This window comes from Anabas testudineus, chromosome 9 (genome assembly GCF_900324465.2).
Source record: "Anabas testudineus chromosome 9, fAnaTes1.2, whole genome shotgun sequence".
In the NCBI taxonomy this organism is placed as follows: Eukaryota; Metazoa; Chordata; class Actinopteri; order Anabantiformes; family Anabantidae; genus Anabas; species Anabas testudineus.
The window spans coordinates 23652860-23680198 of NC_046618.1; the positions used below are offsets into that span (position 1 = coordinate 23652860).

General features: G+C 39.3%; 2 protein-coding genes across 3 annotated transcripts; both read right to left on the bottom strand.

The window, feature by feature from the left end:
• Positions 1-5596: 5596 nt before the first annotated feature.
• LOC113151031 (natterin-3-like) lies at positions 5597-6946 on the bottom strand. The gene is made up of 2 exons (XM_026343836.1): positions 6859-6946; positions 5597-6678 (listed from the first exon to the last, which is right to left on the bottom strand). Exons 1-2 carry the CDS (start codon positions 6944-6946, stop codon positions 5597-5599), a joined length of 1170 nt encoding a protein of 389 aa, XP_026199621.1.
• Positions 6947-20565: 13619 nt separating this feature from the next.
• On the bottom strand, positions 20566-26778 carry LOC113150921 (natterin-3-like). Of its 2 annotated transcripts, none has more exons than XM_026343672.1 (3): positions 26698-26778; positions 24323-24392; positions 20566-22379 (listed from the first exon to the last, which is right to left on the bottom strand). In XM_026343672.1, the coding sequence occupies exons 2-3, from the start codon at positions 24390-24392 to the stop codon at positions 21280-21282; spliced, it is 1170 nt and encodes a 389-aa protein (XP_026199457.1). In that variant the 5' UTR covers positions 26698-26778; the 3' UTR covers positions 20566-21279. The 2 variants fall into 2 exon arrangements, with proteins under 2 accessions (XP_026199457.1, XP_026199458.1); XM_026343673.1 differs by lacking the exon at positions 26698-26778 and adding an exon at positions 25003-25043.
• Positions 26779-27339: the final 561 nt, after the last annotated feature.

Here is a 27339-nt window from a genome sequence, read left to right on the forward strand (position 1 = left end):
AAAGGGATGTTAGCGGTTTGCCTTTGTAGACTGGAATTATATTGTGAAGTACCAACATATACAATCAAAGGCCATTCCATATCAGCAGGCTTGGCATACAGTAAGGCTCACAGCGATCCACAACAGCCTGCACATCTCCAATTTGGATGCCCTGGTATGTCCCAGAGATGGACGCCCATTGGTCTGTCCGTTTCTGCTGGTGCGGGTTAAGCGAGCAGTGAAAGGAATGTTTTCCTCATACTTATGGACCACCATTCTTACCTTGCAGGAGTGGTTTGGTCCTCCCAGTCCTCATAGGTCACATTACAATTCAGTTTCAGTCTATTACAAACTATAGATTTCTAATGAACAAATTTTGCTCACATTTTAGAAAAAACAAAGAACCTGTAAGGACTAAGAATCTTACGTTAGACTTGGCAGATTGAGTTAAGATGCAAGGAGAATGGTTTAAGATAAAGACTAATATAAAATTGTACGTACTTCTAAAATGAGAGATCAAGCTGAAGAACAAGTTGACAAGCTGTGCAAACAGGATCAGGCAACAGCCGGCGACAACTGATCGACTGTCTTGTCTTTATGTATATGTATCTTATACTCTTCTTACAGGAAGTAAAACCAACAATAAGTACATGTATGATTATAGCTGAGAGTGCCAGGTACATGAGTGTGCACTGGCCTACTTAAGAGCATGACAGGAAGTACTGTATTTGTCAAAACATATAGTCTTGTTTTTCTCGTTTGGTTAGATTCTGTACCTGCCGCCACACAACTTGCTTACTTTTAACTTTAAGAAACATTTTAGGCAAAAGAAAATTGAGTGTTAATATTTGTGTGTTAATGGCAGGTGCAAACTAAGTAAGCTCTAAACTTTGATCTCTACCCTTGACAACTATGTCAAGTGATGTGTCGTTCACCTCAACTCCTGGTTTGAGCAAAATCCAGTCACTGTCTGCTTTTACACAATATGCATGAAAATGTGAGTCAAAGGACAATGGAAGTAAAATTTTACAGCAAAGCACCCACATAGTATGTGGTTATATTATAATATATATAACACACAAATATTTACACTCAATTTCCTCTGCATATGGTTTTATATATATATATAACGTTAAGAAATGTATTTGATTTCTGCTCAAACAAACACTGGGTCTTGTCATTCTGAAATATAGAAAAGGTTTTGAATGTCTTCATTTAACTCTGTTGTGTAACATGCTTTTGTCAATGTGCTTGCAAATAACGTGCTTCACTGTCAGTGGAAAAACCCCCTCTAACATATCAGGCACCAACACTGGGGGGATAGACTTTGTCATATGAAATACCTAATACATCAAATACATCATATAAACCACCAATCATTCTGAGCTGACAGATTATCAGGTGAAAACGTTGCTATAGCAGCTCTAACATTGTGATCCATCCCACTGATTCTTACGATAAAGCCTTTAGCTCTTAACTCTGACTCTGCTTTTTGGATGTGGACTGTTCTGATCACCGTATACCCTGGTCTTTGCTGTTCCCTTCTGACTCCTATCTCAACTCCTGTTGCCTTCTTGGAGTCTGTTTTTGATATTGACCTGTTTTTGTACCGGACCTTTGTCTTTTGAATTCCAACTTTGTTTTTGGTTCCCTGATTATATTAGTGTACGTCTGCCCTGGACCTTTTATCCCCTCTCCCTTAGTCTGTCTATATTTGATCACCCATTTGTTGTTGCTCCTGTTATTAGGTTTCTGTCGCCTTTCTTTATTTAGTGTTCTCCTCACCACACTACAGTGCCTAGAAAGAGTTTTCATCCCTTTGGATGTTTTATCCTTTTATTGACAATATAAAACAATCATTGTCAATAAAAGTTGGCGACTTTGACAAAAACAAAATCAGAAAAATACCTCATTAATGTCAAAGTAAAAAACAAAGTAATGTCAATTAAATAAAAATATATCAGGTGAAATCAGTGTTTACATTAATATTCACCCCCCCTTCAGGTCCGTATTTAGTAGATGCACCTTTGGCTGTAATCACAGCATGGAGCCTGTGTGGATAGGCCTCAATCGCACATCTGGACACATTTTTCTGCAAAACTGCTCAAGCTTTTTTTGTTGCGACATTCTATGCAGAACAATTCTCAATGCAAACACTGACCTTAAATATTTGGTTTATTTGGCTTCTATCTCTTCGATGCTTTTGTGATTTGACGTATATCCTCAGAATGTGTGGAGTTTCTGATTCCATTTGAGGTGTAGCTTGTGTGTTCTGCATAGAAAGTCGCACCAGTTGGGGAAGAACTAAACCAGTTGAGGCAGATGCCAGACCACCCACTCACCTTAAACTTAGTTCTGCTGGAGGTTGCTTTCATTAAAGCATGTTTTCATCCCCACTCCTTTCTGAGTGCTGCTCGAGAGGGATTGTTGAGTTCTGTGTATGATTTATGGTTTTATTTTTATATTCTGTAAGGTCTTAAACCTGACTTTGCCAAGTGCCTTGAGATGACTTTTGTGAATTTGAGCTATTAAAAAAACTGAACTGACTTGAATTTAATTGCACTTAATTATCAGCTACAGAAAATCACTGACCTTGTTGAGAGAGCATGCTGGAAAACCGCTGTCAGACACCTTGAAAACACTACAATGAAAAAAGCTGGTCCAAAGCTTTAGGATTCCCGCAGAAAATCATGTGAAAAAACATTTATTTCTAGATCTTCTTATTAATGGTTAATATATGATTACTGTCCTTTGGCTTCAGCCAAAAGCATTAAATATGGTATGGCTGAAGAGAATGAGAATGTGTGTGTGTGTGTGTGTGTGTGTGTGTGTGTGTGTGTGTGTGTGCACATGTAGCAGGGAACCAGGGCATGATTAAGCAGTGTCGGGGCCAGGTGGGTGTGAAAACTAATGCAGTGAAGAGCTGCTGTTCTGCAAGGTGGGAGGTCAACTCACTTTGAGTTGCAGCAGCTTCCAATTAAAAGACGTAATTTGAAGTGGGAGTGAGGTTGGTGAAAAGTATCATTCTGAAAAAGGAAATTAAAACAAAACAGAAAGACAAGTGATGGCCCACTATTACTGGCCTTACCAGATTGAACACTTCTTTGTTCTGTTCTTATTTTCTCTTCCTCTTTTCCATTTATATCAACCCCTCACGTGTGATCCAAGAACCAGGAAGTGTGAAAGCCTATGAGGAAATGCATGTCAGTTCACAAATGTTAATAATGTTGGAGGAATGCTGATCACTACAGCAAAATGTTCCTGTTGTGTTGATGTATTGGATTGTTTTCTACATTAGAGATGTTTCTAAGCTGCTAAACAGTTGGTCTCTAACTGCATCACTGTCTGCTGTTGCTTTTTACAGTGTTGTCTCTGAAAACAGCTGCTTCTCACTGCGTCCCAAAATGATGCACTGACTGTGAACCAGAACAGTAAAAATGTGGACTGGACACTAAAGAAATGTTCATTATTTACAGGTTAATCACTGTCACAGACACCTTCCACAATGAAAAAAGCTGCTCCAAAGCTTTAGGATTCCCATAGAAAATCATGTGATAAAAAAAAATTATTTATAAAAGATTATTAGCTGATGCAAGCATTAAATATAAAGAAAGATTTAAGCTGTGGTTGCAATGAAAAACCGCACAGTTAAGATAAGTGGTAAAAATGTTGGATATTTTTGTGGCTCTTTTGAAAATAAAGCTCCAGGTGCTGGTAATGATGATGATGGTGATTATCATGTTCAAAACAATCAATATCTCCATAGTGTGATCGTCTTCACAGTGCACATCAACCTTTATAAGCAGACTAATACTCACATTACAGTAGACATATTATGCCTTGTCTGCCTAGTTTTCTGCCACAGCCAGCTATCCTGTCCTTCCTCACTCTGTCATGCTCCGCTTCTGACCTGTACAATGCTTCTGCTGAACACATCCACACCCAGATGTTGACAACATCATGTGCCAGAGTATAAAAGAAGATGCGTGTGATGACAAGTGACATCTAAAGAAACACAGATTAATGTCAGGGATGGATCCACTTGTCAGGTGTTTTTGTCCAGGGAACATTGCTATCTGTTGATGTGGTTTACTAAACTATAAACACATTCTCTGATCGTGTGTATGAGGGAGGCAGCCTCGGCAAACCTCAGAGAGTTATAGCTCTATCTGCTGGACTATTTCTGTAACTACATCTTAACACACCCAGTGTTCGACTAATACTGTCTTGAAAAATTAGACAAAAATACAGTGTTTCAGCTGCTCAGACTGACTGAATGAAAATGTACTAACTGTGAGATCGTTGCGTGATAATACTGAATGTGAATTAGTAGTACCTGTGTAGTACCTATTATTCCATCTGTCACAGATGCACCGTTAGTCTTCTCAGCCAGCAAAAATTCACCTGTTTGTATAGCAAATGTGCACTATTGATAATGGTACAAACCACAAATAACTCTAAGTTACAATAACATATAATATATATGATAATATTATACTGAACTTAATACGTGTTGAAGTTAAAGTGATGTAGGAGTAGATGTTGTAGGATAGATCTACCAATGATCAGCAGAAATGTAGTAGAGGACAATGAAGGACCATTGTAATAATAATAGAAATAGAAATAGAGAAATATGATGGCACGTGACTTAGCTTACAGTTTGACACAGCAACAGTTATGTCTCAGAACTTAATCTTTTAATTCAATGTCATTCATTTTAAATGAGATCTCTCTGATTTTGGTCACTCAAAACCTCTGGTGATTTGTCCCATTTAAGACCAATTGAAAACAGCAGTTGTACATATGATCAGTTGCTCTAATAAGTGTTTATTCTTTAATTTTATTTATTTGCCTATAGTTCTTAATCCACCAGTTCTATGTCAATATAATATATACATATAATACGATACATGTCAATACATTACTAACATTTTTTTTATTTTTGTTCCCCTTAAAGAGATTAACCCTGATGGGATAGCATGAAAAACATCAGCAAATACCTCTAAATTAAACGAAGTAAGTACCTCTAAACTCAATTTAGTTTCTCAAAAAAAGAATACGTAAGAGATGTGTGATTCTGAAACTGAGTAGTTTGAACTGGACAATGTAGTGAAACTAATCTAATCTAAGATCTCTTAATAAATTTGACTTAATAAAAACAGAGACAGTGTTGTGAATTATTCGAGCTATAAACACTGTCACAACTACTGGTCAAACATTTGCAGTTGCTCTTACTGTTGAAACTCTAATGTTACTGTTACATCCACTATCAGGTGAAAATGTGACACAGATACGTGAGTGAAAACGAATAAAGTACAGAAGAAAAACAATCCATGGATTTGCTGATGTAATAATCAGAGTCTCAGCATCTTAATAACTTTTTATTGAACATAACTGGTACACAATCTTAATTAAAGCATGACCAGACCCTTTTAATTTTCCTTTCTTCTTCCCTGACTGTAGGAGAGTTATTGGAGCAGTTTCCATATAAGTTACATATGCAAATTTTTCATTTCATGTTGTCTAGAATAATTGTAAACAACAACAAAGGTTTCACTGCATTACATTCACAGGTGATAAACATGGACTAAGTCATGCTGCCTGTTCCATCCTTCATTCAGGCACATGGCTTGGCATCAGGAATAGGTTCACAGCGGTCCACCACAGCCCGGACCTCTCCAACCTCTACACTGTCATACGTCCCTGTGATTAACTTCCATGTGGTCTTGCCGTTGCTATAGGTGCGTTTGAGGCGTGCTGTGAAAGGGATGTCTGCTTTGTACTTATATCCCAACATGCTGACGGCACAGGTGTGGTTTGGTGGCACATCTTGCTTCAAAGAAACAGAGTGGGAGTGTGACTCCACCACAGTGGTTCCCTTGGAGAACTGCTTAGTTGTCTCAGTGCTGAATTCAATACCTGTGGAGCCAATAATGGGGATTTTGGCAGTGATGGAGCTCTTTACACCCGCTGTGATGGAGAAGCTGGTGTCCCACCTGTGCTGCACTTCGTTTGTCTTTGATATTGAAACAGTTTTTTCAACTGGCCGGCACTCGTTGTTGGTGATGGCTGATTTACGCATGGTCTCTGGGGGATAACTAATGATTTCAACCCCATCAGTCTTGTACTTGACATCATAAATTTGCTCTTTAGATATACCTTTGTTGAGGGTCAGAACCTGGTAGTGCTTGTACCAGTACTCTTTCCCTTTGTAGGGGAGGAAGAATGCTTTATGTTGTGGAACCACCTTCCCAAGTCCATAATTATTTTTGCCTATATAAACATTTATCCCAGAGCAGGTGTTGATTGAATTCTGGGGCACTGAACCGTAGGAACCTTCTTTCCACTCTAGAAGCTCAAAGTTGTTGCTGTTTACCAGAATAGAAAATGATGAACTGAGTTTCTCTTTTCCACCATAGGCATAGCGACAGTGAGGCCCAAGGCTGGGGCTATAGAAGCCGGCCTCGCACCCATATTTACAGACATAGTCACGGCGACCAGTATAACTATTGTGAATTCCAACGGCTCCATTTGGTAAAGACCCACGCCAGTTCTGCCACAGAAGGTTTGTGTTTTTCAGATTAGGGAAGGACAAATATGGACTTCTCTTAAACTCAGAATAGGTCAATTGAGCCAACATTGTTCCATTATAAGTAATATTAGGAATCCTGTTTCTTGGATCTGGTTCCAGAACAGAGTCTGCATTTAAAAAAGGGAAAAGGGATGTTTTCAGATAAACGTGATGACATTGACCTGATGTTTTATGGACTGAAGAGTAAAGAAGAAACATTGTCAATCTGCAGTAAATTATTATTTGATATTACCAGTATTCTGTCTCAGAAGGTTTTATTACAAATTATTTTCTCTTTTTGTTTTCACCTTTTTGGAGCTGAGAGCTTTCCTTGTCCATGTCCTGCAAAGTGGCCAGATCCAGCAGAGCCAGCAGCAACAGCATTGACAACTTCATCTGGACATGAACCAAAATACAAAAGTCGTTCAAATCATTGTGGTGTCCTTGTTGTTTTGATGTTATCAAAAAACAACAATGTGTGGAAAATAAATGTTATAAAGGCAAATTGCCAAAAATATGACCATATAAAACTTTAAAAAGCAATTGAGCAAGTTACAAATGGAATGAAATTCAGTTTTTCATGTGTCAAACTAGTGAGAGAATTTTGTTAAACTTTGTAAACTTAACATGTTTAAACTTATGACCTCATTCCATCTCACTATGAAAGCATTTACAATATACTTCAGTCCTTTAGAATGCAATGAAGACTACTCACCATTGTTGGCATACATGAACAAATGTACCAACCTGTGGTCACAGGTGTCTTTATATTCTGTCACGTTTTATGACAGAATCATATAAACACGTACTTTCACTTTTGTTGGGCTCTGACCTTCAATAGTTAATAAATAGCTCATATAGAGTAAGAGATAATGAAACAACAGTTTTAGTTTTTTCATTTCAAATCCAACAGTGTGAACATTTTAGGACTCCTCTTATTTTCTGGTGAAACATCATGTCAACACAGTACATATGTTTTATGACTACATCTTTACAACAACAAAAGTTGTTATGGTGTAAATTTGAATGTAAAGTGCCCACTAAAGAAAAGTCCATGCAAATAAGTCAGGTGTTGAAATAAAATTTCCTTACTGACAATTGCGGTTTTGGAGTTATCTGATAGTACCCTTTATTTATTCTCTTTGGGAAATTGTGGTTGGACACTACATGTCGTTACTGCTATGAGGTTTCAGTGTCTTGTCCAAGGACACTGAAACCCTGGGTGTGCTTGAACCACCAACCTTTTTGTGCTGAATGCACCATCAACCGATTACAATATGCAATGATTTAAAACCTGTATTTGTATTTTAAAGTGTTGTTAAAATAGCAGGTAATGCAGCACAGTGGTAAACATGGCACCAAATCAAAAGGAGCAATAACATTTTCATCATTTTGTATATTATCTTTTAGCTATTTTAGTTAGTTATATATGACTTTTAAATGGTTTTTGATGATTTGAAGAAACTATGGTAGAGAGTAGAGAGCAAGTGCTGGAGGACAAGTACAGTTCCTTATTTTTATTTAGGAACCAACCTGTTTTTTCTTGATCCTTAGTGACTTTCTTTATTAATGTGGGTTCAATGAAGAAGCTTCATTATATTTTATATAATGGCATAAATGCATTCTTCCTACAGTAAGCATGGAGTGTATATATGAAAGGACAAAACTGGTCAACTCATCAACACAACAACTGAAGAGTTTAAATAGTGGGGTTTCCTAATCACTTTTTATTGCTCCTGATCCAAAGGGTCAGAAAAACATCACCATAAACTTGTTTGTCTCGTATTAGGCCTTGTATTACAACAATAAGGAACCAACCTGATTTCTGCTGAGCTGGCAGCTGCCTCGTGTTTGTATTCTTTTAAGCTTTCCATTTATTGCATGGTTGGTGTGGAGGCTTGATTCAGTGCCCTTTAAGTGGTATTCAGATGTGACGACAAAGAAACATAAAAGATACACAAAATGGTTTAAAACCACCTCAAAGTGTTTTTGTTCAATGTCATTAAAGACACAACAACCACCAACGATACGGCTGGTTTGTTGTGAAACAGAACGTCTGCTTCTCTCTGTAAGATGTCCGTTTTCTAAGATACTTTTGTATGTTAGAAAAGCATTTTGTTTTTATGAGAGAGTTTATAGTTTATATGCACATCAGGTAGTTGCCAGGGGATTTTTTTTAAAAAGCCATAATTGTAAAGGTAATAAATGCACATTCACTTCAAGCCACAGATTTATTCAAATAGTTAATAGATTTAAGTTGGAAAAGAAAAGTAATCAATAATGAAAATAATTGTTTCTTCCTGCTTTAAACAGGATTTGCGTAGGTGATTCATTTGGCTCAATTCAATGAAATTGAACTGTGAAATGTCCACATTAAGTCGGGAGAACATTTGTAAAATTTGGAGACTAAGATTAAAACTTAGAACATAAACTTTTAACTAAATTGCCACAACATGTTGACCTTTTTGTTGTGGCAAAGGTTCTGTTGCCTTCTTCTGTGACTCTTCTCTATTGTGCCATGACAAATGTATATTTTTGACTATGCATTCATCTTTGATCACCAAAGTACACAAACATTCTGTATCTATGATTGCTGTTCTCTCGCCTCCAGTCTTTTAGGCAGAACAAGGTCAGAGGCACTCTGTCACTTCCAGTCCAGTTTTTTATATTTATTTTTATAATTCAATTTTTTTTCTATCACATCTTCAGTTGCAGTTTCATTAAAATGTCTCTTTATTCTGGATTTATTGTCACAAAGTGTCATATTTGGTACTTTTTCTTGTTCATTGTATTTGCCATGGCCTCTGATGGCTTTAGGACTTTGTTTAGAAAGAGCCAGACAATGAATTGTACTATTAAAATGAATATATTTATTAAGGTATTAAGATGTATTATAATATTGAAAATGCAAACTGAGAGCACAACTTCCCTTTTACTTGTTTAACTTCAAAGTACAGCAGTAAAGGGGAAATCTACAAAGTCTAAGTGTGTATTTTTTTCCATTTTTTGTCTAGTTCCTCACTTTAATGGACCATTAATTGCCAAAAATGTACCTATTGTAGGAGTTCTAATGACCAGTAAAATACAAAATATACTTTTGGCTCTAAATATATGGGAAATGTGACACACGTTCTGCACATTCTAACAAAGTGGAGCTCAGTGTGTTGTCAACTTTATTTTTGGTCCAGTAAAGAAAGAAATTTTCAAACAATGACAAAATTGCATTGTTTGAAAACATCCCCAGATTTAGTTTGGCCCTAACTTGTTTGAACATGAAAATGCAGCCATATATACAAAAGATTTTCAGCTTTATGTGGAAATTTAGGAATTTATCATTTAACTCAAGGGTTAAAGCACAAAGCACAGACACTGCTCACCTTTCGGAAATATGGACAAACACAGAAGTCTCTTCTTCCTCCCATCATCTCAGGAGCAAAACAAACTGTAGATTTATTAGTTTATGATGGAAAGGTCCAGTATATGTGGGTGTATGTAAGTTGTTAGATGTAAGTCTTCTGCTCAGTCAACCCTTATTCTATTTTTAATGAAAACAAAAACGTTTTTTTAATTGCTGGTGATTATTTTATTTAGCAGATGTAAAAGTTAACAGCAAAGCAGTAAAAAGCATCATATTATGAAAGACGTCAACAGACTCATCAGGATATGGTGAACTTGGAAACATTACACATCCTAGATTTCTATTAATAATCAATGGAACACTAATAATATATTCTTCTTTGATCAATATATTTACCGATTCATTTTACACAGACAAACGTTACTTTAACAATGTAAAATCAATTCTCAATCTCCTCTTCTTGTGCATCCCAGTGTCATTTCTTCACTCTTGGATCATTTTCCAGTCATAGGGTACAATGGTTGAACTGTTGTTCTTCTGTTGTTATTCCCTGTACTTCTTTTGACCTCTCTTTTTCCCACTCATCTTTTCCTCTGGGGCTGAGCACCATCAGGTATTTTGAGTCCAGTGTTGGGAAAATTACTTGAAAACATGATCCACTACTAGTCACTGACATTAGTTACTGCTCTTTACTAAAACTAAAAAAACATAATTATCCTAATAATGCAACAGCACAAAAATTTATTAAAAACCTGTCATTTAACTTTGTTTTTCTCAACCCAGCCTAATTAAAAGCAGTAGCCCCTGAGCATACATATGGATTTAAGAAGCATCAGTCCTCTACTTGACATCAGAAATTTGTTCACTGGATATCTCCGTGTCATAGGTCAGGACCTGGTAGCTATTATAGCCGTACTCTTTCCCATTCCAGGGAAGGAGGAATGCTTTCTGTTCTTGATCCACCTTCCCAAGTCCATATTTGTTCTTCCCTACATATGTAGTTCTTTTGCCCGAACAAGTTTTAACTGAATCCTGAGGCACTGAGCCATCGGAGCCATCCTCCCATTCAAGAGACTTAAAGTTTCCTTTATTCACTAGGATCTCAAATTCAGATTTTTTATGCTCTTTTCGTTTGCGTGAGTAGTAGCAGTAAGGACCCTTTCCACGGGTGTAGAAGCCGGCGTCACATCTGTATTTGCAGACATAGTCGGTGCGTCTAGTGTAGTCATTGTAAATTGAAACAGCTCCATGTGGGAGAGAGTTAGTCCAGGTCTGCCATTCTAGGTTGGTATTACCAATTTTCACAGGAGGAGATAAACTCTGCTTTTCCCTTTTTGCCAGAGGAATCAGAGGAGCTAGATCTCTCGTCATCAGTCTCCTAGGGGAGGTTTTAGGCACCCTGTCCTCTAGATTTGGGTTTAGTACCAGAACTGTATGAAGGAAGTAAAAGGGCAAGACAGAAAGGACATATAACATTATACCTAATGTTTTTTCTTTGTTTGTTTTCTCAAGCTTGCAACACATGCTTTACAGGGTTAAACAAAAAAATAAACACTGGAATACAAAAAGTTGAACATTTAAAATAGTTTTTCCATTTTTATTTAAAATGTTAAATGTTGCCTCACTGTGACAAATGAAACTGTGTTGGAGGTCAGAGACTTTGGCTGCTGTCTGAACTTAACTGGTGAAACTCACCAAGCTGATTTGCTCCCAGTTTTATCTGTTCTGAATTTTTGTACGTTAGTGTGAACATATTACACCTGTTTAAAGATTATACTTATCTTTTCTTAAATAGTTACAGATGAAAACTTTTCTTTGGTATTTCAAGTGAATATTCATTTTTCCCCCAATGCCTGCCACTAGCTCACAGTACTTTACTCCATCCACCCTAATGCGCTTTCACTCACACACACACACACACACACACACTCTCTCCCGAATGATCTGTCTTTTATAATAATAATAACAATAATAACAAAACAACAACAACAACAACAACAACAACAACAACAACAACAACAACAACAATAATAATAATAATAATAATAATAATAATAATATGTATTATGATGGAAACGTTCCATTTACCTGATTTGGTGTTGTTCTTAGAGCTGGCTCTGAAGACAGAGCAGGCAGGGCCAACATTAGCAACAGTAACAGCTTCATCTGCAGATAAAACACATAACAAAATCCTGTGTTACTTATCTGTATTTTGTAGAATGAAACCCACCTCAAATTTTCAAGCAACACGTTTCAGCAGTGATTAAATTGCTTTTAAAATAAGAGAGTTGTATTAAATTGCTCGTTTCTTGCAAATGTCTAAGTGTACCATGCAACAGCAGCCAGGTGATGTTGTTTAGGGTGAGGAAATTAGGACAATTATTAACACAAAATGTTGTGTTTTGTATCAGTTGCTATTAAGTCATACTTCTCAGAGCATATTGTCCAAAAAAAAAAAAAGTCAGGTGGTGGTTGTGCTTTTACAGGAATCTCATTCTGAGATCATTTAGGACAAACCTGACTGGTTCAGACTTACATTGCTGTTGTTGAACAAGGGAAGTTTTCAGATGTTGTGCTGATGAATTTGGTGAAAAGCAGCAGTAAGTGTTGGAAATTCTGATGCTTTTCTAAGGGTCAAATTGCAGAAGGACAAGCATCAGACTCTGCTTAGTGCATATTGCAATTTTGGAGGTGCACTAAAAACATCTCTGTCATTTCCTCCTCTACTGCATTTGTGGTCGGTCCCCCCGTTCCCCCTCATTTATCTGTCTTTACAGCAAACACTAGTGAGATGCAAAACTCTGTTTAGAGAAGTGGAAGTCTGGACTTTAAACTAATATAGAACACAAAAGTGTAGCCTCCTGTTCTCATAGATAAGAAAAGCACCTTCTGACTTCTTCATTCATTCCTAGATGGTGACAAGATTTGCTAAAACAGTAGAAGGAAGCCATCATAAACATAAAAGCTGAATGGTGGTGATCATCTAATGTACATAATCTTGCTTTGCCTGATATAAAACACATTAAAAGCCCCTTTGTAACACCAGAACTGCATACTTATCAGAAATACAAGAAAATAACAACCCCTGGTATCCCTCAGAGGAACTGTACACAAGAAAACAAATGTCCAATTCAGTAGGCTTAGATATCAACCTACCAAAACATTACAAAGTCTGAGGAATCTCCTTCAGTAGAGCAGAGTTATAATAACAACACATTGTTTGTAATCATGCATGTGGTGCTGTTTCAATGTGCTATAAACAAAATGCTATAATTTTTGCAGTGCAGTTTTTGTGTCACATTGTGCCTTGTGCACGCTCTACTTAGGAACTCTGAAACCAAATTGACTATTTCGAAGTGAAATGGGGAAACGAACATCGCAATGTTGGAGAGTGCATTAAAGAAGATGCAATAAGAATAAACTTGTTTCTCAAGCCAATCAAAAAGGAAGTCACATTATCTCACTTACCTCAAATCTCCGTAAGGCTTCCAGGTTGCGAGATAAAAAATAGAATCGAAAGAGCAACTCTCCAAACAGCAACAACTGACTGGCACTGACCCGTCGTTTCCTTTTACAAACATATTTTATGGTCTTCTCACAGGGAGTAATGTACCAGTGACGGGAAATTCTCCCATCCCATCCAATCAGTACATATATTGTTATAATTTAGAGCATCTTCGAAATCATGGGTGTGCTCAAGTTCATCTCTGTATTTGTGTGTTAGTTGGCATGTGGTAGGTGCATGCATGTATTTAAGTAAAGGCACCCCCATGAACTTCTCTTGTTTTCTGTGTTGAGTTGCGCAACTTCAGGCTGCTTCTTTACTATCTTGCAGGATGAAAGTGCTAGTGTCTCTGTAGCGTCTGTACCATCAACAAAGATAAACTAAAATCTTCTAAATGTAGTCATCTGCAAAGTCAAACCAATAAATACACGTCATCTTGCCATATGTCCGTCATTTGGGACTTTGACACTCAAACATCAGAAAAGGCTAACCCATAGTCTCATGAATAGTGGCATTATACGAAAATGTGAGGGTCTGGATTTACTCTGGTCACTGATTTACCCCTTTTATCCAGGGGGTGATCGACTGTAGTGCAGGAATTGGCAACTCCAGCTAAATGGAGAAGTTCCACCGTCAACATGCTCTCAATTTGTGCCCTGGTCAAAGTGTATTCTCTCTGGGAAACCATAGACACAAAACATTGTCTCTTTTTTGTTTCATGCTTTGCTGTTTGGTTCGCATAAGGAAAGGCATGAGCCTTTGTAAAGTGGTCAGTGACCACTAGCACGTTACCAGACCTCTGCTGCTTCTTCATCAGAACAGAAGTCCGTGCAGACCAACTCCACTGTGGCTCAGCTTTTGATGTTTTCCAGCAGTGAATGAGCTGCTGGTTCAGGTGATTTACTAAGAGTACATCTCAGTACAGTGTTTGACATATGAACTTATGTCTTACTCCATGTACGGCCAATAAAAGCATTGGGAGATTATAGGACTCTTGTTTTCAATATAGTAGTGTGAAAATTCTTCTTCCATGCACAAGCTCTGCCCCAAACCCAGACCTAAAAATTACATTTATAAAATTACTGTGATCTGATAAATCAAAGTCCACAGATTCAACATCAACAATCTTAAAATGAATGCAGAAACACTGACTGTTCAGAGCATCTGTCCAAGCACAGATTGACTCATCTTTCATGAAACTGCAAAACTGCCTGCACATTGAGTTGTGAGATAAGTCTCATTAATTTACATTCTACCTGAGTACTGAACTTAATCTTTCTTTGTATCTTTTTCAAAAGACAAATCACTGATCATTCATGTTTCTCTGTCTTTGCAGCAAACATCAGTGAGATACAAGGAAATAAAAAGAGGAAGTTCGACCTCTAACTGAAGTAGAACTCAAAAGTGTAGATTTGTCCTGACAGAAAAGAAAATCTGACCTCTACATTCATCGTTTAAAGGTGACAAGATATGTTGAAATAGTGAGCGGCTACCAAACATAACTACTCCAAAACAAGTCGATTATCTTGTTGATACTGTAATGATGTTCATCTGAAGAAGACAGTGACGTATTCACAGATTAAAGCTGGAAAGGAGGTTGTGTTACACTAATCTAAAGACTGATGGTTTAAAATAAGTCCTCAGTGGAGCCTAGTGGTTGGTGTGCATGCCAAATAAGTTCATTGTACCTGGTTGGAGTTTGGCTGAAAACTTATAAACAAATAAATACTCAAAATGACACACACACACACACACACACACACAAAAACTATAACTTTACATTATTCATCAATGAATAATAAAACAACTCGTTTCTTTACAGCACTATGGCCAGGCTTACAAACGGTCATAATTATTATTAAGGGAGCAGGCTCAACAGACTTATAACATTGATATACTTAATTAACCCCAGGGGAGACCCTGCAGTGACTCTATCAATGTCTTTACAAATTAAATTCTGTTGAAGTTGTATGAAAAAAATTCCAGCAGATTCCTTTATTTGGCACAATAGATCCTAAGAATTTGTTAGACTGCTTTGTCCCTATTGATCTTGCTGAACTAATTCAATTCACTTATTTGTATTGCGTCAAATCACAACAGAAGTATAACTGTATACAGAATTATAGAGAAAACCCAACAATCCCATTGAGCAGCACCCACAGACAGTGGAGAAGAAAAACTATCTTTAGAGGAAGAAACCTCCAGCAAAACCAGATTCAGTGTGGGTGGTCATCAATCAAAAGCATAGATGTAGAATTTATTCTATTCACTTACATTTAAAGAAAAATTGGCTTAATCATCATGTTTTTTTTTTATATACATGTGTGTACAGCAGCTGTGTGTACACAGTTTAAAACTAATTTTATTACTTAACTATAACAAATTAATTCCAACCAAAGAATTTCTTTGCAACCTTGACTGTGAATGGAAACACACCCGACATTTTCTATGTACCACATCCTCTGTCTGCTCAGATAGGAGGAAATAGTAAATCAGCTCTGGTCTATTTTCAACAACAGATTAATAAACATTTGGTCTCTGAGGATCTGGGGCAGCAGGATTTGTTCTGTTTGTTTATATGGATGACAGTGTATGAATGGTAATGGAGGAGCACACCACAGACTGTCAGACTGTCTCAGTGATGTGTTTTTAAAAACAGTGTAGCTCTAAATCACAGAGGAATAAAATACAAGTTACACAAAACATAAATATAAAACCTGAAAAACTGAGGGACCTTCTATTTTTACAGATTCACCCTGGAAAACAAATCTGTACCAGACCGGGGCTAAGGTCAAATCAAATACATGATCAGGGAATTGCAAAATTACTTTACTTTCTTTTAATCCAGTGATAATATTCTTGTAGAACAGCACGATGTGACTGTTTTACACATGATTATTTTAGTTTTCACACCTTCATTAGATTAACAAGAACATCTTCTTTTTTCAGCTTTTCCCATCAGGGGTCGCCACAGCGAATCATCCTTTTCCACCTAAATCTGTCATGAACATCTTCTACCCTAACACTAGCCAACCTCATGTCCTCTGTTAAGACATCCATATATCTCCTCTTTGGTCGTCCTCTTGTCCTCCTGCCTGGCAGCTCCATCTCCAACATCCTTCTACCAATATACTCACTATCCCTCCTCTGAACATGTCCGAACCATCTCAGTCTGGCCTCTCTGACTTTGTTGCTAACGCAGACAACGTGAGCCGTCCCTCTGATGTACTCGTTCCTTATTCTGTCTAACCTGGTCACTCCTAAGGAGAACCTCAACATCTTCATCTCTGCTACCTCCATCTCAGCCTCTTGTCTCTGTCTCACTGCTACCGTCTCTAACCCATAGAGCAGAGCTGGTCTCACCACTGTCTTGTACACCTTTCCTTTGAGTCTTGCTGACACTCTTCTGTCACACAACACTCCTGACACTTTCCTCCACCCGCTCCAACCTGCCTGCACTCTCCTCTTCACCTCTTTTCCACACTCTCCATCACACTGAACTGTTGACCCCAAGTACTTAAACTCCTGCACCTTCTTCACCTCAGCCCCCTGTAACCTAACATTTCTACCTTGATCCCTCTCGTTCAGACACATGTATTCTGTCTTACTACGACTGACCTTCATGCCTCTTCTTTCCAGGGCAAACCTCCACCTCTCCAGCTGTTCCTCCACCTGCTCTCTACTCTCACTGCAAATCACAATGTCATCCGCAAACATCATTGTCCAGGGAGATTCCTGTCTGACCTCATCTGTCAGCCTGTCCATCAACATAGCAAACAAGAAGGGACTCAAAGCTGATCCTTGGTGTAGTCCCACCTCCACCTTGAACTCCTCTGTCTGACCTACAGCACATCTCACCACCGTCAACTTCTCTCATACATGTCCTGAACTAGTCTGACGTACTTCTCTGCCACTCCAGACGACCTCATACAGTACCACAGCTCCTCCCTCGGCACCCTGTCATACTCCTTCTCTAAATCTACAAAGACACAATGCAGCTCCTTCTGACCATCTCTGTACTTTTCCATCAACATTCTCAAAGCAAAAATGGCATCAGTGGTGCTCTTACGGGGCATGAAACCATACTGCTGCTCACAAATCTCCACCTTCTTCCTAAGCCTGGCTTCCACTACTCTTTCCCACAGCTTCATTGTGTGGCTCATCAACTTTATTCCTCTGTAGTTGCTGCAGTTCTGCGTGTCACCCTTGTTCTTAAAGATCGGAACTAGAACGCTTCTCCTCCATTCCTCAGGCATCTTCTCACTCTCTAGAATCCTATGGAACAAACTGGTTAGAAACTCCACTGCTGCCTCTCCTAAGCACTTCCACACCTCCACAGGTACGTCATCAGGACCAACAGCCTTTCCACTCTTCATCCTTTTCAAAGCCTTCCTCACCTCATCCTTTCCAATCTCTGCTATTTACTGCTCCACAACATCCACATCTTCCTCCCTTCTTTCCCTCATTTTCCTCGTTCATCAGATCCTCAAAATACTCCTTCCATCTTTTCTGCACACTCTCCTGGGTTGTTAGTACCTTTCCATCTCTGTCCTTAATCACCCTTACCTGTTGCACATCCTTCCCATCTCTATCTCTCTGTCTGGCTAGCCTGTACAAGTCCTTCTCTCCTTCCTTTGTGTCTAACCTGTCATACAGCTCATCGTAAGCTTTCTGTTTGGCCTTTGCCACCTCCCTCTTCACTCTATGCTGCGCTTCCTTGTACTCCTGTCTACTTTCCTCAGTCCTTTCTACATCTCACTTCCTTCTAGCCAACTCTTCCTCTGGATGCATTCCTGTACTTCCTCATTCCACCACCAAGTGTCTTTACCTTCTTTCCTCTTTCCAGATGACACACCTAGCACCTTCCTACCTGTTTCCCTGATAATCTCTGCTGTAGTTTCCCAGTCATCTGGAAGCTCATCCTGACCACCAAGAACCTGTCTCAACTTCTCTCTGAATTCCTCACAAGTTTCTTCATTCTTTAGCTTCCACCCCTTGGTCTTCTTTTCTGTCTTCCCTCTCTTCTTCTTCCTGACCTCCAGAGTCATCTTACACACCACCATGCGGTGCTGTCTGGCTACACTCTCTCCTACCACCACTTTGCAGTCACTAACTTTTTTCAAATGACCTCGTCTACATAGGATGTAGTCCACCTGCGTACTCCTACCTCCACTTCTGTATGTCACTCTATGTTCCTCTCGCTTCTGGAAGTAAGTGTTGACTACAGCCATTTCCATCCTCTTAGCAAAGTCCACCACCATCTGTCCTTCCAGATTCCTTTCCTTCACACCAAACCTGCCTATCACCTCCTCATCACCTCTGTTGACCTCACCAACATGCCCATTGAAGTCTGCTCCAACAACAACTCTCTCTCCTCTTGGGATACTCTCTATGACCTCATCAAACTCACTCCAGAATCTCTCCTTCTCTTCTAACTCACAGCCAACCTGTGGTGCATACCCACTGACTACATTCATCATCACCCCTTCAATTTCTAGCTTTATGCTCATCACCCTGTCTGAGACTCTTTTCACCTCTAGAACACTGTTTACAAACTCCCCCTTCAGGATCACTCCTACCCCGTTTCTCTTCCTATCCACACCATGGTAGAACAGTTTGTATCCTCCTCCAATGCTACGTGCCTTGCTGCCCTTCCACCTTGTCTCCTGTACACACAGTACATCTACCTTCTTTCTCTCCATCATGTCTGCCAGCTCTCTGCCTTTCCCTGTCATCGTACCAACGTTAAGAGTCCCTATTCTCAGATCTATGCTCCTGCCTTTCCCCTTCTCTCTCTGACCACGAACCCTTCTGCCTCCCCTCTTTCTTCGACCAACAGTAGTCAAATTTCCACCGACACCCTGTAGGTTAACAGCATCGGTGGCGGTCGTTGTTAACCCGGGCCTCGACCGATCCGGTATGAAAGTCTTGTGGATGATTCGCATGGTTATTTTGGCAATTTTTACGCCGGATGCCCTTCCTGACGCAACCCTCTCTATTTATCCGGGCTTGGGACCGGCACAGAAATCACTGGCTTGCAACCCCTGTGGCTAGATTAGATTAACAAGAACATATATTACATATACAACACAGAAACTGAACCTACTGAACTCGTGAGATCAACTTTTGATCACGTTTTTACACAACAAGTTTATCAAGCTGTGAATTATCTGCAGGAGGGCTGAGACACGTCTTATTCAATTTTATTTCATTTCATAACTTTACATTTTTCTTCAGTCAGTTAATTTTATGACCTCAGTCCCTTCATTATAGATTCACAGACATTATATATTTAAAGAACTTGGTAAGAATAAACTGGAGTTTTCCCTGTGTAAAACAAACATTATTGCAGTGTTGGTGGTCAGATTCTACTCTGAGAGTTTGAATGTGTTTATAACCATGAATCTCTACTGTGAAATAAAAAGCTTTTGATGAGACATGCAGAGTAAATGTGACAGTGCTTGTGGATCATATCCTGCTGTAGCAGCTACATTTTAGTGGTGCTGTAGCTTGTGACTTGTCTTTGTTGTAATAAAGTAAAGTATGTGGGGAGGGTGTGGGGCAGTAGAGACATGATACGAGTGCTGTTAAGCATGTTTGGTTTCAACTAATAGTGGCTCACATAAAAGAAAAGAAAACACCTATGGCCTTTGTAGAAGTTGTGTTTTAGCTAAAAGCAAGATGGTGTATGCTGTTTGTTAGAGTAGTGAAGGGGCTTGTTATTATAATGGGGCTCACGGACACTTGAGGACTCCTCGGTTGTGTGTGCCACAATTTGTGATTTGACATTTAGCCCAAATCAATTAAACATGGTTGTGTATTATAAAGGTTTATTAACTTAACTTTTGAATGAATAAAACCGATCATTATTTCCAGATAATGATGGGATGGCTGCTACTAAATTTTAGCTGCTAAGGAAATGTTCATTTCCCATGAACATTTCCCATGGATCTGATTTTACAGACATGCGTGAAGCTTTGAAGACAACTCCAAGTAAAACAGAAAACTCATTTTGAATGCAGGTAATTTTATTCAGCCGCAAAAGCAAAACAAGAAAATGCAATGTATAGGAAAAATTATCAGCAGACTTGTAAGAATGTGCTAAACATCGAACATCAGTACAATTAATCTTTCTGTGAACGATTTTATGTGAAACATTTTAATTATGCAAATCTTTTTCTTTTTTCTTCCCAACTCCTCATCTTACTCATGCATCCCAGCATCACATGATCATCATTGGGTCTCCTCATCTTCCAGTGATGCAATTGGTTTATATTTGCTTCTGTTGGGGAATGCTGCTGTTATTCTTCTTCGTTCTGAGATGTTGTTTTCTCTTTGTTAGTTATCGTCTCCTCTTGGAGAGAATGCGTTCAGGACTCTTATCAAGTCTGCTTCTCTCGAAGTCGTCTCTTGCAGTTATGATTGAAGCATGGTTTCTCTGATTTCTTTGTTGCTTAGCTTTTGTCCTGACGTGCCACGTTAGAGATTTCAGTTTGATGTTTTCTAAATGTGCAAATTTATGTTTTAATTTGTATTCATTTTAACGTCATGCATAAAGGGAATACACCCGTTTTATCTTGTTTAAATTTCAATCAAATTTATGATGGAAAACAATCTGTAGGTAGTATTTTTAATTACAGAAAGAGGGATCCGGTATTGGATCAATAACTCATCGCTGATATTTGTAACTGCTAAAAAGGTTAATAAGGTAATTACGCAAAAAGAATTGCGATTGCAAAGAAATAGTTAAATGACAGGTAGTTTAATCCTCTCAAACTATTCTAAAGCTGATTAAATGTAAAAAAGCACGTTTTCCTGAATTTTATGGGTATGCCACATGCAATATGTGAGATGTCAAGGACCGTTCTATTTTACTTTAATCTTGCAAGGCTTGGCATTAGGTATAGGTTGACAACGATCCACATCAGCCCTCACATCTCCAACTTGGACGCCTTTGTACGTCCCAGAGATGTATTCCCATTTAGTCTCTCCATTTTTGTACTTACGGGTGACGCGTGCAGTGAAGGGGATGTCTGCCTTGTACTTGTGACCCACCATTTTGACCCTGCAGAAGTGGTTTGGAAGAACAGTCAGCTCAATATTAAGAGTCTGGGTAGTCGTCTCACTGTGACTGAGCCCATTGGTGACCTGGAAGGTTGTCTCCAAACTTAACTCAACACTTGCGCTGATAACAGGTAATGGGGCAGTGATGCTTGCTGTAACACCCTGTGAAATGGAAAAGCTGCTCTCCCATGTTTGCGTCACTTGGGTTTCCTTTGAGAGGGTAACTTTCTTTGTTATTGTGTGGCACTCATTGTTGGTGACGGTAGACTGGTGCATGGTCTGTGGGGAATTCTTGAAGATTTTAGCAGCATCAAGCTTGTACTTGACATCAGAAATTTGCTCACTGGATATTTCTGTGTCATAGGTCAGAACCTGGTAGTGATTGTACCAGTACTCCTTCCCTTTCCAGGGAAGATAGAATCTTTGATGCTCCGTATGCACCTTCCCAAGTCCATATTTGTTCTTCCCGACATATATATTTCTCCTGCCTGAGCAAGTTGGGACTGAATTTTTTGGCACTGAGCCATAGGAGCCATCCTTCCATTCCAGAAACTCAAAGTTGTCTTTATTCACTAGGATCTCAAAGTTTTTGCCACGTAATTCTTTCAAGGCAAAGGGATAATGGCAATAAGGACCCATACCACTGTTGTAGAAGCCAACCTCACAGCCAGCTTTGCAGACATAGTCAGTGCGTTTTTCATAATCATTATAGATTGCAACAGCACCATTGGGAAGAGAGCCAGTCCACCTTTGCCATTCCAGGTTGGTATGACCGAGCTTCCTTGTGTACACCGCACTTCGCTTTTCCCTATTCACCAGATGAGACGGAAGCGGTTGATCTGTTGATCTGTTAGGGGTGATTTTACGAACAGCTTGCTCTAGTCTTGGGCTCCGCACCATACCTGTGTAAAATGATGAAAAACAGACAGGCGGGAACAATGTCATCATTAACCAATCACAGTATTCCAAATACCTTCCCCCCCCCCAATACAAGTTAGTTGTGTTTTTACCATTTAATACAAATATAACATATCAGAACGTTTTTTTTTTTTTTTTTTTTATAGTTGTTCTCAATTGTTCTGGCTCTTAGCAGTCTAAGCAGTCTTGACGTTGTCTAAACTAGAAAAGCAGTTTTATGATACATCAAAACCTTTATAATGCACCAAGGAAAAATTGTGACATTTAATGGAGACATCTGATCTGTGACCTGTGATGGATTTTAATAACATGATACTCAAATTGTAAAGAATGTTAGTAAGTTGTGAAAGGTTAGACAGTTTCGAGAATAAACTCATTGAGCCCTATACTAATATTGTTTGTGCAGATACGCACTCTTTTGCACCCACGTACCAAAACAAAAATGAGAATTTAGCCATAGTGATTTAAAAAAAGAGTAAAGAATTGGGGTTATGAACAACCCTCAAGAAATGTTAATAACTGTTATTTAAAATCCTTAGCCTCTGCCTCAAAGCTTTGATTAATCCACACTTTTATGAGAAAAGCAAGAGTAAACAGAGAGATTCTGAAAGAAAAAAAAACCCCAAAAAACTCCACTGCTTTTTACATTTACTGTAAACCCAAACTAACCCAGCACTACAACGCTGTAAACACCTCAGCAGAAAGGACCTAAAACTAGTTAGGTAACATTAGCTTTTCATGTAAAAGACAAGCATACATATTTTAGATAAACAAGATTAAATTGTTCAAGTCCTCTGCAGGCCCAGGTATCCTGCAATTTGCCTGCAAAAATGTTGTAACAGGTATCCTAACAAGATTATCCAGATATTATATAGGTTTTCTCAGTCAATGTGCATGTATTCCTCTACATCAAATCCTTATCTGCACTAAGTGCGGATACCAGGTCTGTTCAGTATCAAGCTTTGTGTGGACAGGTTTTCAAACCTGGACCCATTCAAGACACTGTGTTGATTCTTGTTTAAACCTTTCTGTCCACTTATTTCCTTCTATAAATACCACAAAGCCTCTAAGAGTAGAAGGAGGAAAAGATACTACAATGAAAAAGCCAGTGTTAGTGTGTCCAGCTCCATACTCTTGCCAGGGTGCTCGAGGGTTGATGGGAGTTCGCCCATCCAGTCTACATGTGTTTTGTGGACTTTGAGAAGGCGTTTGGATGAGAATCAGCACCTCCAAGTCCGAGCCCATGGTTCTTAACCGGAAAAAGGTGGCCTGCACCCTCCAGGTTGGGGGGAGATCCTCCCTCAAGTGGAGGAGTTTAAGTATCTTGGGGTCTTGTTCACGAGTGAGGGAAAAAGGGAGCGTGAGATTGACAGACGGATTGGTGCATCGGCAGCAGTAATGTGGTCGGTGTACCGGTCCGTCGTGGTGAAAAAGGAGTTGAGCCGAAAGGCAAAGCTCTCGATTTACCGGTCAGTCTACGTTCCTGCCCTCACCTATGGCCATGAGCTTTGGGTCATGACCGAAAGGACAAGGTCGCGGATACAAGCGGCCGAAATGAGTTTCCTCCACAGAGTGGCTGGGCGCACCCTTAGAGATAGGGTGAGGAGCTCAGTCACCCGGGAGGAGCTCGGAATAGAGCCGCCAGAGGTGGTTTGGGCATCTGTTTCGGATGCCTCCGGGACGCCCCGCAGCGGAGGTTTTCCGGACATGTCCCACCGGGCGGAGGCCCTGGGGAAGACCCAGGACACGTTGGAGGGACTATTGCTCTCGGCTGGCCTGGGAACGCCTCGGTTTTCCCCCGGAAGAGCTGGAGGAGGTGTCTAGGGAGAGGGAAGTCTGGGCATCTCTGCTCAAGCTGCTCCCCCCGCGACCCGGCCCCGGATAAGCGGAAGAAAATGAAATGAAAATGAAATGAAATGAAATTTACCTGGTTTGGTGTTGTCCTTGCCTGAAGACAGAGCTGGCAGGGCCAATATCAGCAAAAGCATTAGCTTCATCTGTAGAGAAAACACAAAAAAAAACAACCAAAATCACTATTAGAGCTAGTTCTCAGTCTTCCTTTCCTGGGACAGTACTCACAATAGGAACTCACAAAGTCATTTTTCCTACAAAGGGAGTTAACACTGTAAACTATTCTCAAGCAGATTTTGCTGTGCATTTAGAAAAACCAAAAGACCTCCATGATTCAGAGTAAGTCCCACCTTGAGTCAAGAGCTATCTATCGATCACTTAGTTATAATCTTGATTGTGGGGAAATCGGAAGAACAAGAGCAAACATGAACAGGCAACAGCCAGCAACAACTGTTCAATTGACCTGTCCCTGATTCCTTACCCCAAAAGTCTTTTCACAGGAAGTAAAGGCAAGAATTGGTATGAACTATATATATGGATATAACTGAGAGCATCTTCAAATGATGGGCGTGTTTAACTCTGTATCTGTATTAATAGGAATCAGGTGTGTGGGCCACTGGACTGTTTCTGTTTTAGCAACTGACTGAAAATATGATAAATGACTCATCTGACTGTCACTTTTTTCCAGTCATGCTTCACCATGCACACAGAATAAATATGGATTATCATTTAGGACAAACCTGACTTGAGACTTACTTGTTGAACAAGGGAAGTTTTCAGATGTTGTGCTGATGAATTTGGTGAAAAGCAGCAGTAAGTGTTGGAACTTCTGATGCTTTTCTAAGGGTCAAATTGCAGAAGGACAAGCATCAGACTCTGCTTAGTGCATATTGCAATTTTGGAGGTGCACTAAAAACATCTCTGTCATTTCCTCCTTTGCTGCATTTGTGGTCGGTCCCCCCGTTCCCCCTCATTTATCTGTCTTTACAGCTAACACTAGTGAGATGCAAAACTCTGTTTAGAGAAATCAAAAGTGGAAGTCTGGACTTTAAACTAATATAGAACACAAAAGTGTAGCCTCCTGTTTTCATAGATAAGAAAAGCACCTTCTGACTTCTTCATTCATTCCTAGATGGTGACAAGATTTGCTAAAACAGTAGGAGGAAGCCATCATAAACATAAAAGCTGAATGGTGGTGAACATCTAATGTAGATTTAACGCTCGATAGTGTGTAGGAATGGATAGGAATGGAACAAGTCTGCCTGCAATATCTAACTGGACTCCATATTAACTTAAAAGACATTAACTGTTATACTGGACTGCCTGCTGCCTACACAGCATGTAATCACCCATATGAGGATGGGTTCCCTGTTCAGTCTGGTTCCTCTCAAGGTTTCTTCCTGTTGCCTTCTCAGGGAGTTTTTCCTTGCCACTGTCGCCCTCGGCTCGCTCATCAGGGACAATCTGATTATTATAATTCTTACACATTCACTGTTCATGTACTGTTCTTTGGTTGTGTAAAGCTGCTTTGTGACAATGTCAATTGTAAAAAGCGCTCTACAAATAAAATTGAATTGAATTGAATTGAATAGATAATCTTGCTTTGCCTGATATAAAACACATTAAAAGCCCTTTGTAACACTAGAACTGCATATTATCAGAAATACAAGAAAATAACAACCCCCGGTATCCCTCAGAGGAACTATACACAAGAACACAAATGTCCAATTCAGTAGGCTCAGATATCAACCTACCAAAACCCTAGTACAAAGTCTGAGGAATCTCCTTCAGTAGAGCAGAGTTATAATAATAACATTGCTTCTAATCATGCATGTGGTGCTGCTTCAATGTGCTAGAAGCAAAATGCTGTGATTTCTGCAGTTTAGTTTTTGTGTCGTGCCTCATGTGCGCTCTACTTAGGAACCAACTCTGGAACCAAATTGACTATTTCGAAGTGAAAACTCATGTGACACAATCTCCTGTTGTGTGCTACATGTCAAAACCAACAGTGTTTGGACTTCATTATCCAGAGTTTATATGTGAAAACAGCTTTAGACCCCATCCTGGTCACTTTTAAACAATGTTTTACCATTTGTCAACAGGTCCATGTTAGAGTTGACCAATCTAGAGCATCTTTAACAGTATATATACTAGAGGCTTGTGAGGGTTCTGCAATAATCCTCATACTGAATGGCTGGGAAAAATGAACGGATGATGACCTCTTGGCTTTCAAAAATGGGCAAATGAACATTGCAATGTTGGAGAGTGCATTAAACGCTTTGGGAACCAGTGAGATGGTGCTGTGTAGTACAGGTTACTTTCTCACATGAAGCTCCCACAGACAGGAAAGAAACAAAGAACTTCAAGTCTTAACTCAGACTTGGCAAATTAGTGGAGATGCAGCAAGAATTGCTTTGACTAAACTAAAGGAAGTCACATAAACTCACCTACCTCAAATCTTCGTAAGGCTTCCAGGTTGTGAGATAAAAAAATAGAATCGAAAGAGCGAGTCTCCAAACAGCAACAACTGATTGGCACTGACCCCTCGTTTTCTTTTACAAACATATTTTATAGTCTTCTCACAGGAAGTAATGTACCAGTTACAGGAAATTCTCCCATCAGCAACAAATCAGTACATATATGGTTATAATTTCAAGCATCTTCAAAATCATGGGTGTGCTCAATTACATTTCTGTATTTGTGTGTTACTTAGCATGTGGTATGTTCATGCATGTCTTTAAGTAAAGGCACACCCATGAACTTCTCTTGAACTCTGTGTTGAGTTCTGTGAGTTGCGCAGCTTAAATGAAAACACCGACCACAGGCTGTTACACAGGCTGCTCTTTTACTATATTGCAGGATGAAAGTGCTAGTGTCCCATACAGTCTGTACCATCAGCAACAAAGATAACAAACTAAAATCTTCTGAATGTAGTTATCTGCCACACATGTGAGGGCAGGAATTGGCAGCTCCAGCCAAATGGAGAAGTTCCACCGTCAACATGCTCTCAATTTGTGCCCTGGTCAAAGTGTATTCTCTCTGGGAAACCATAGACACAAAACATTGTCTCAGTTTTGTTTGTTTTGCTGTTTG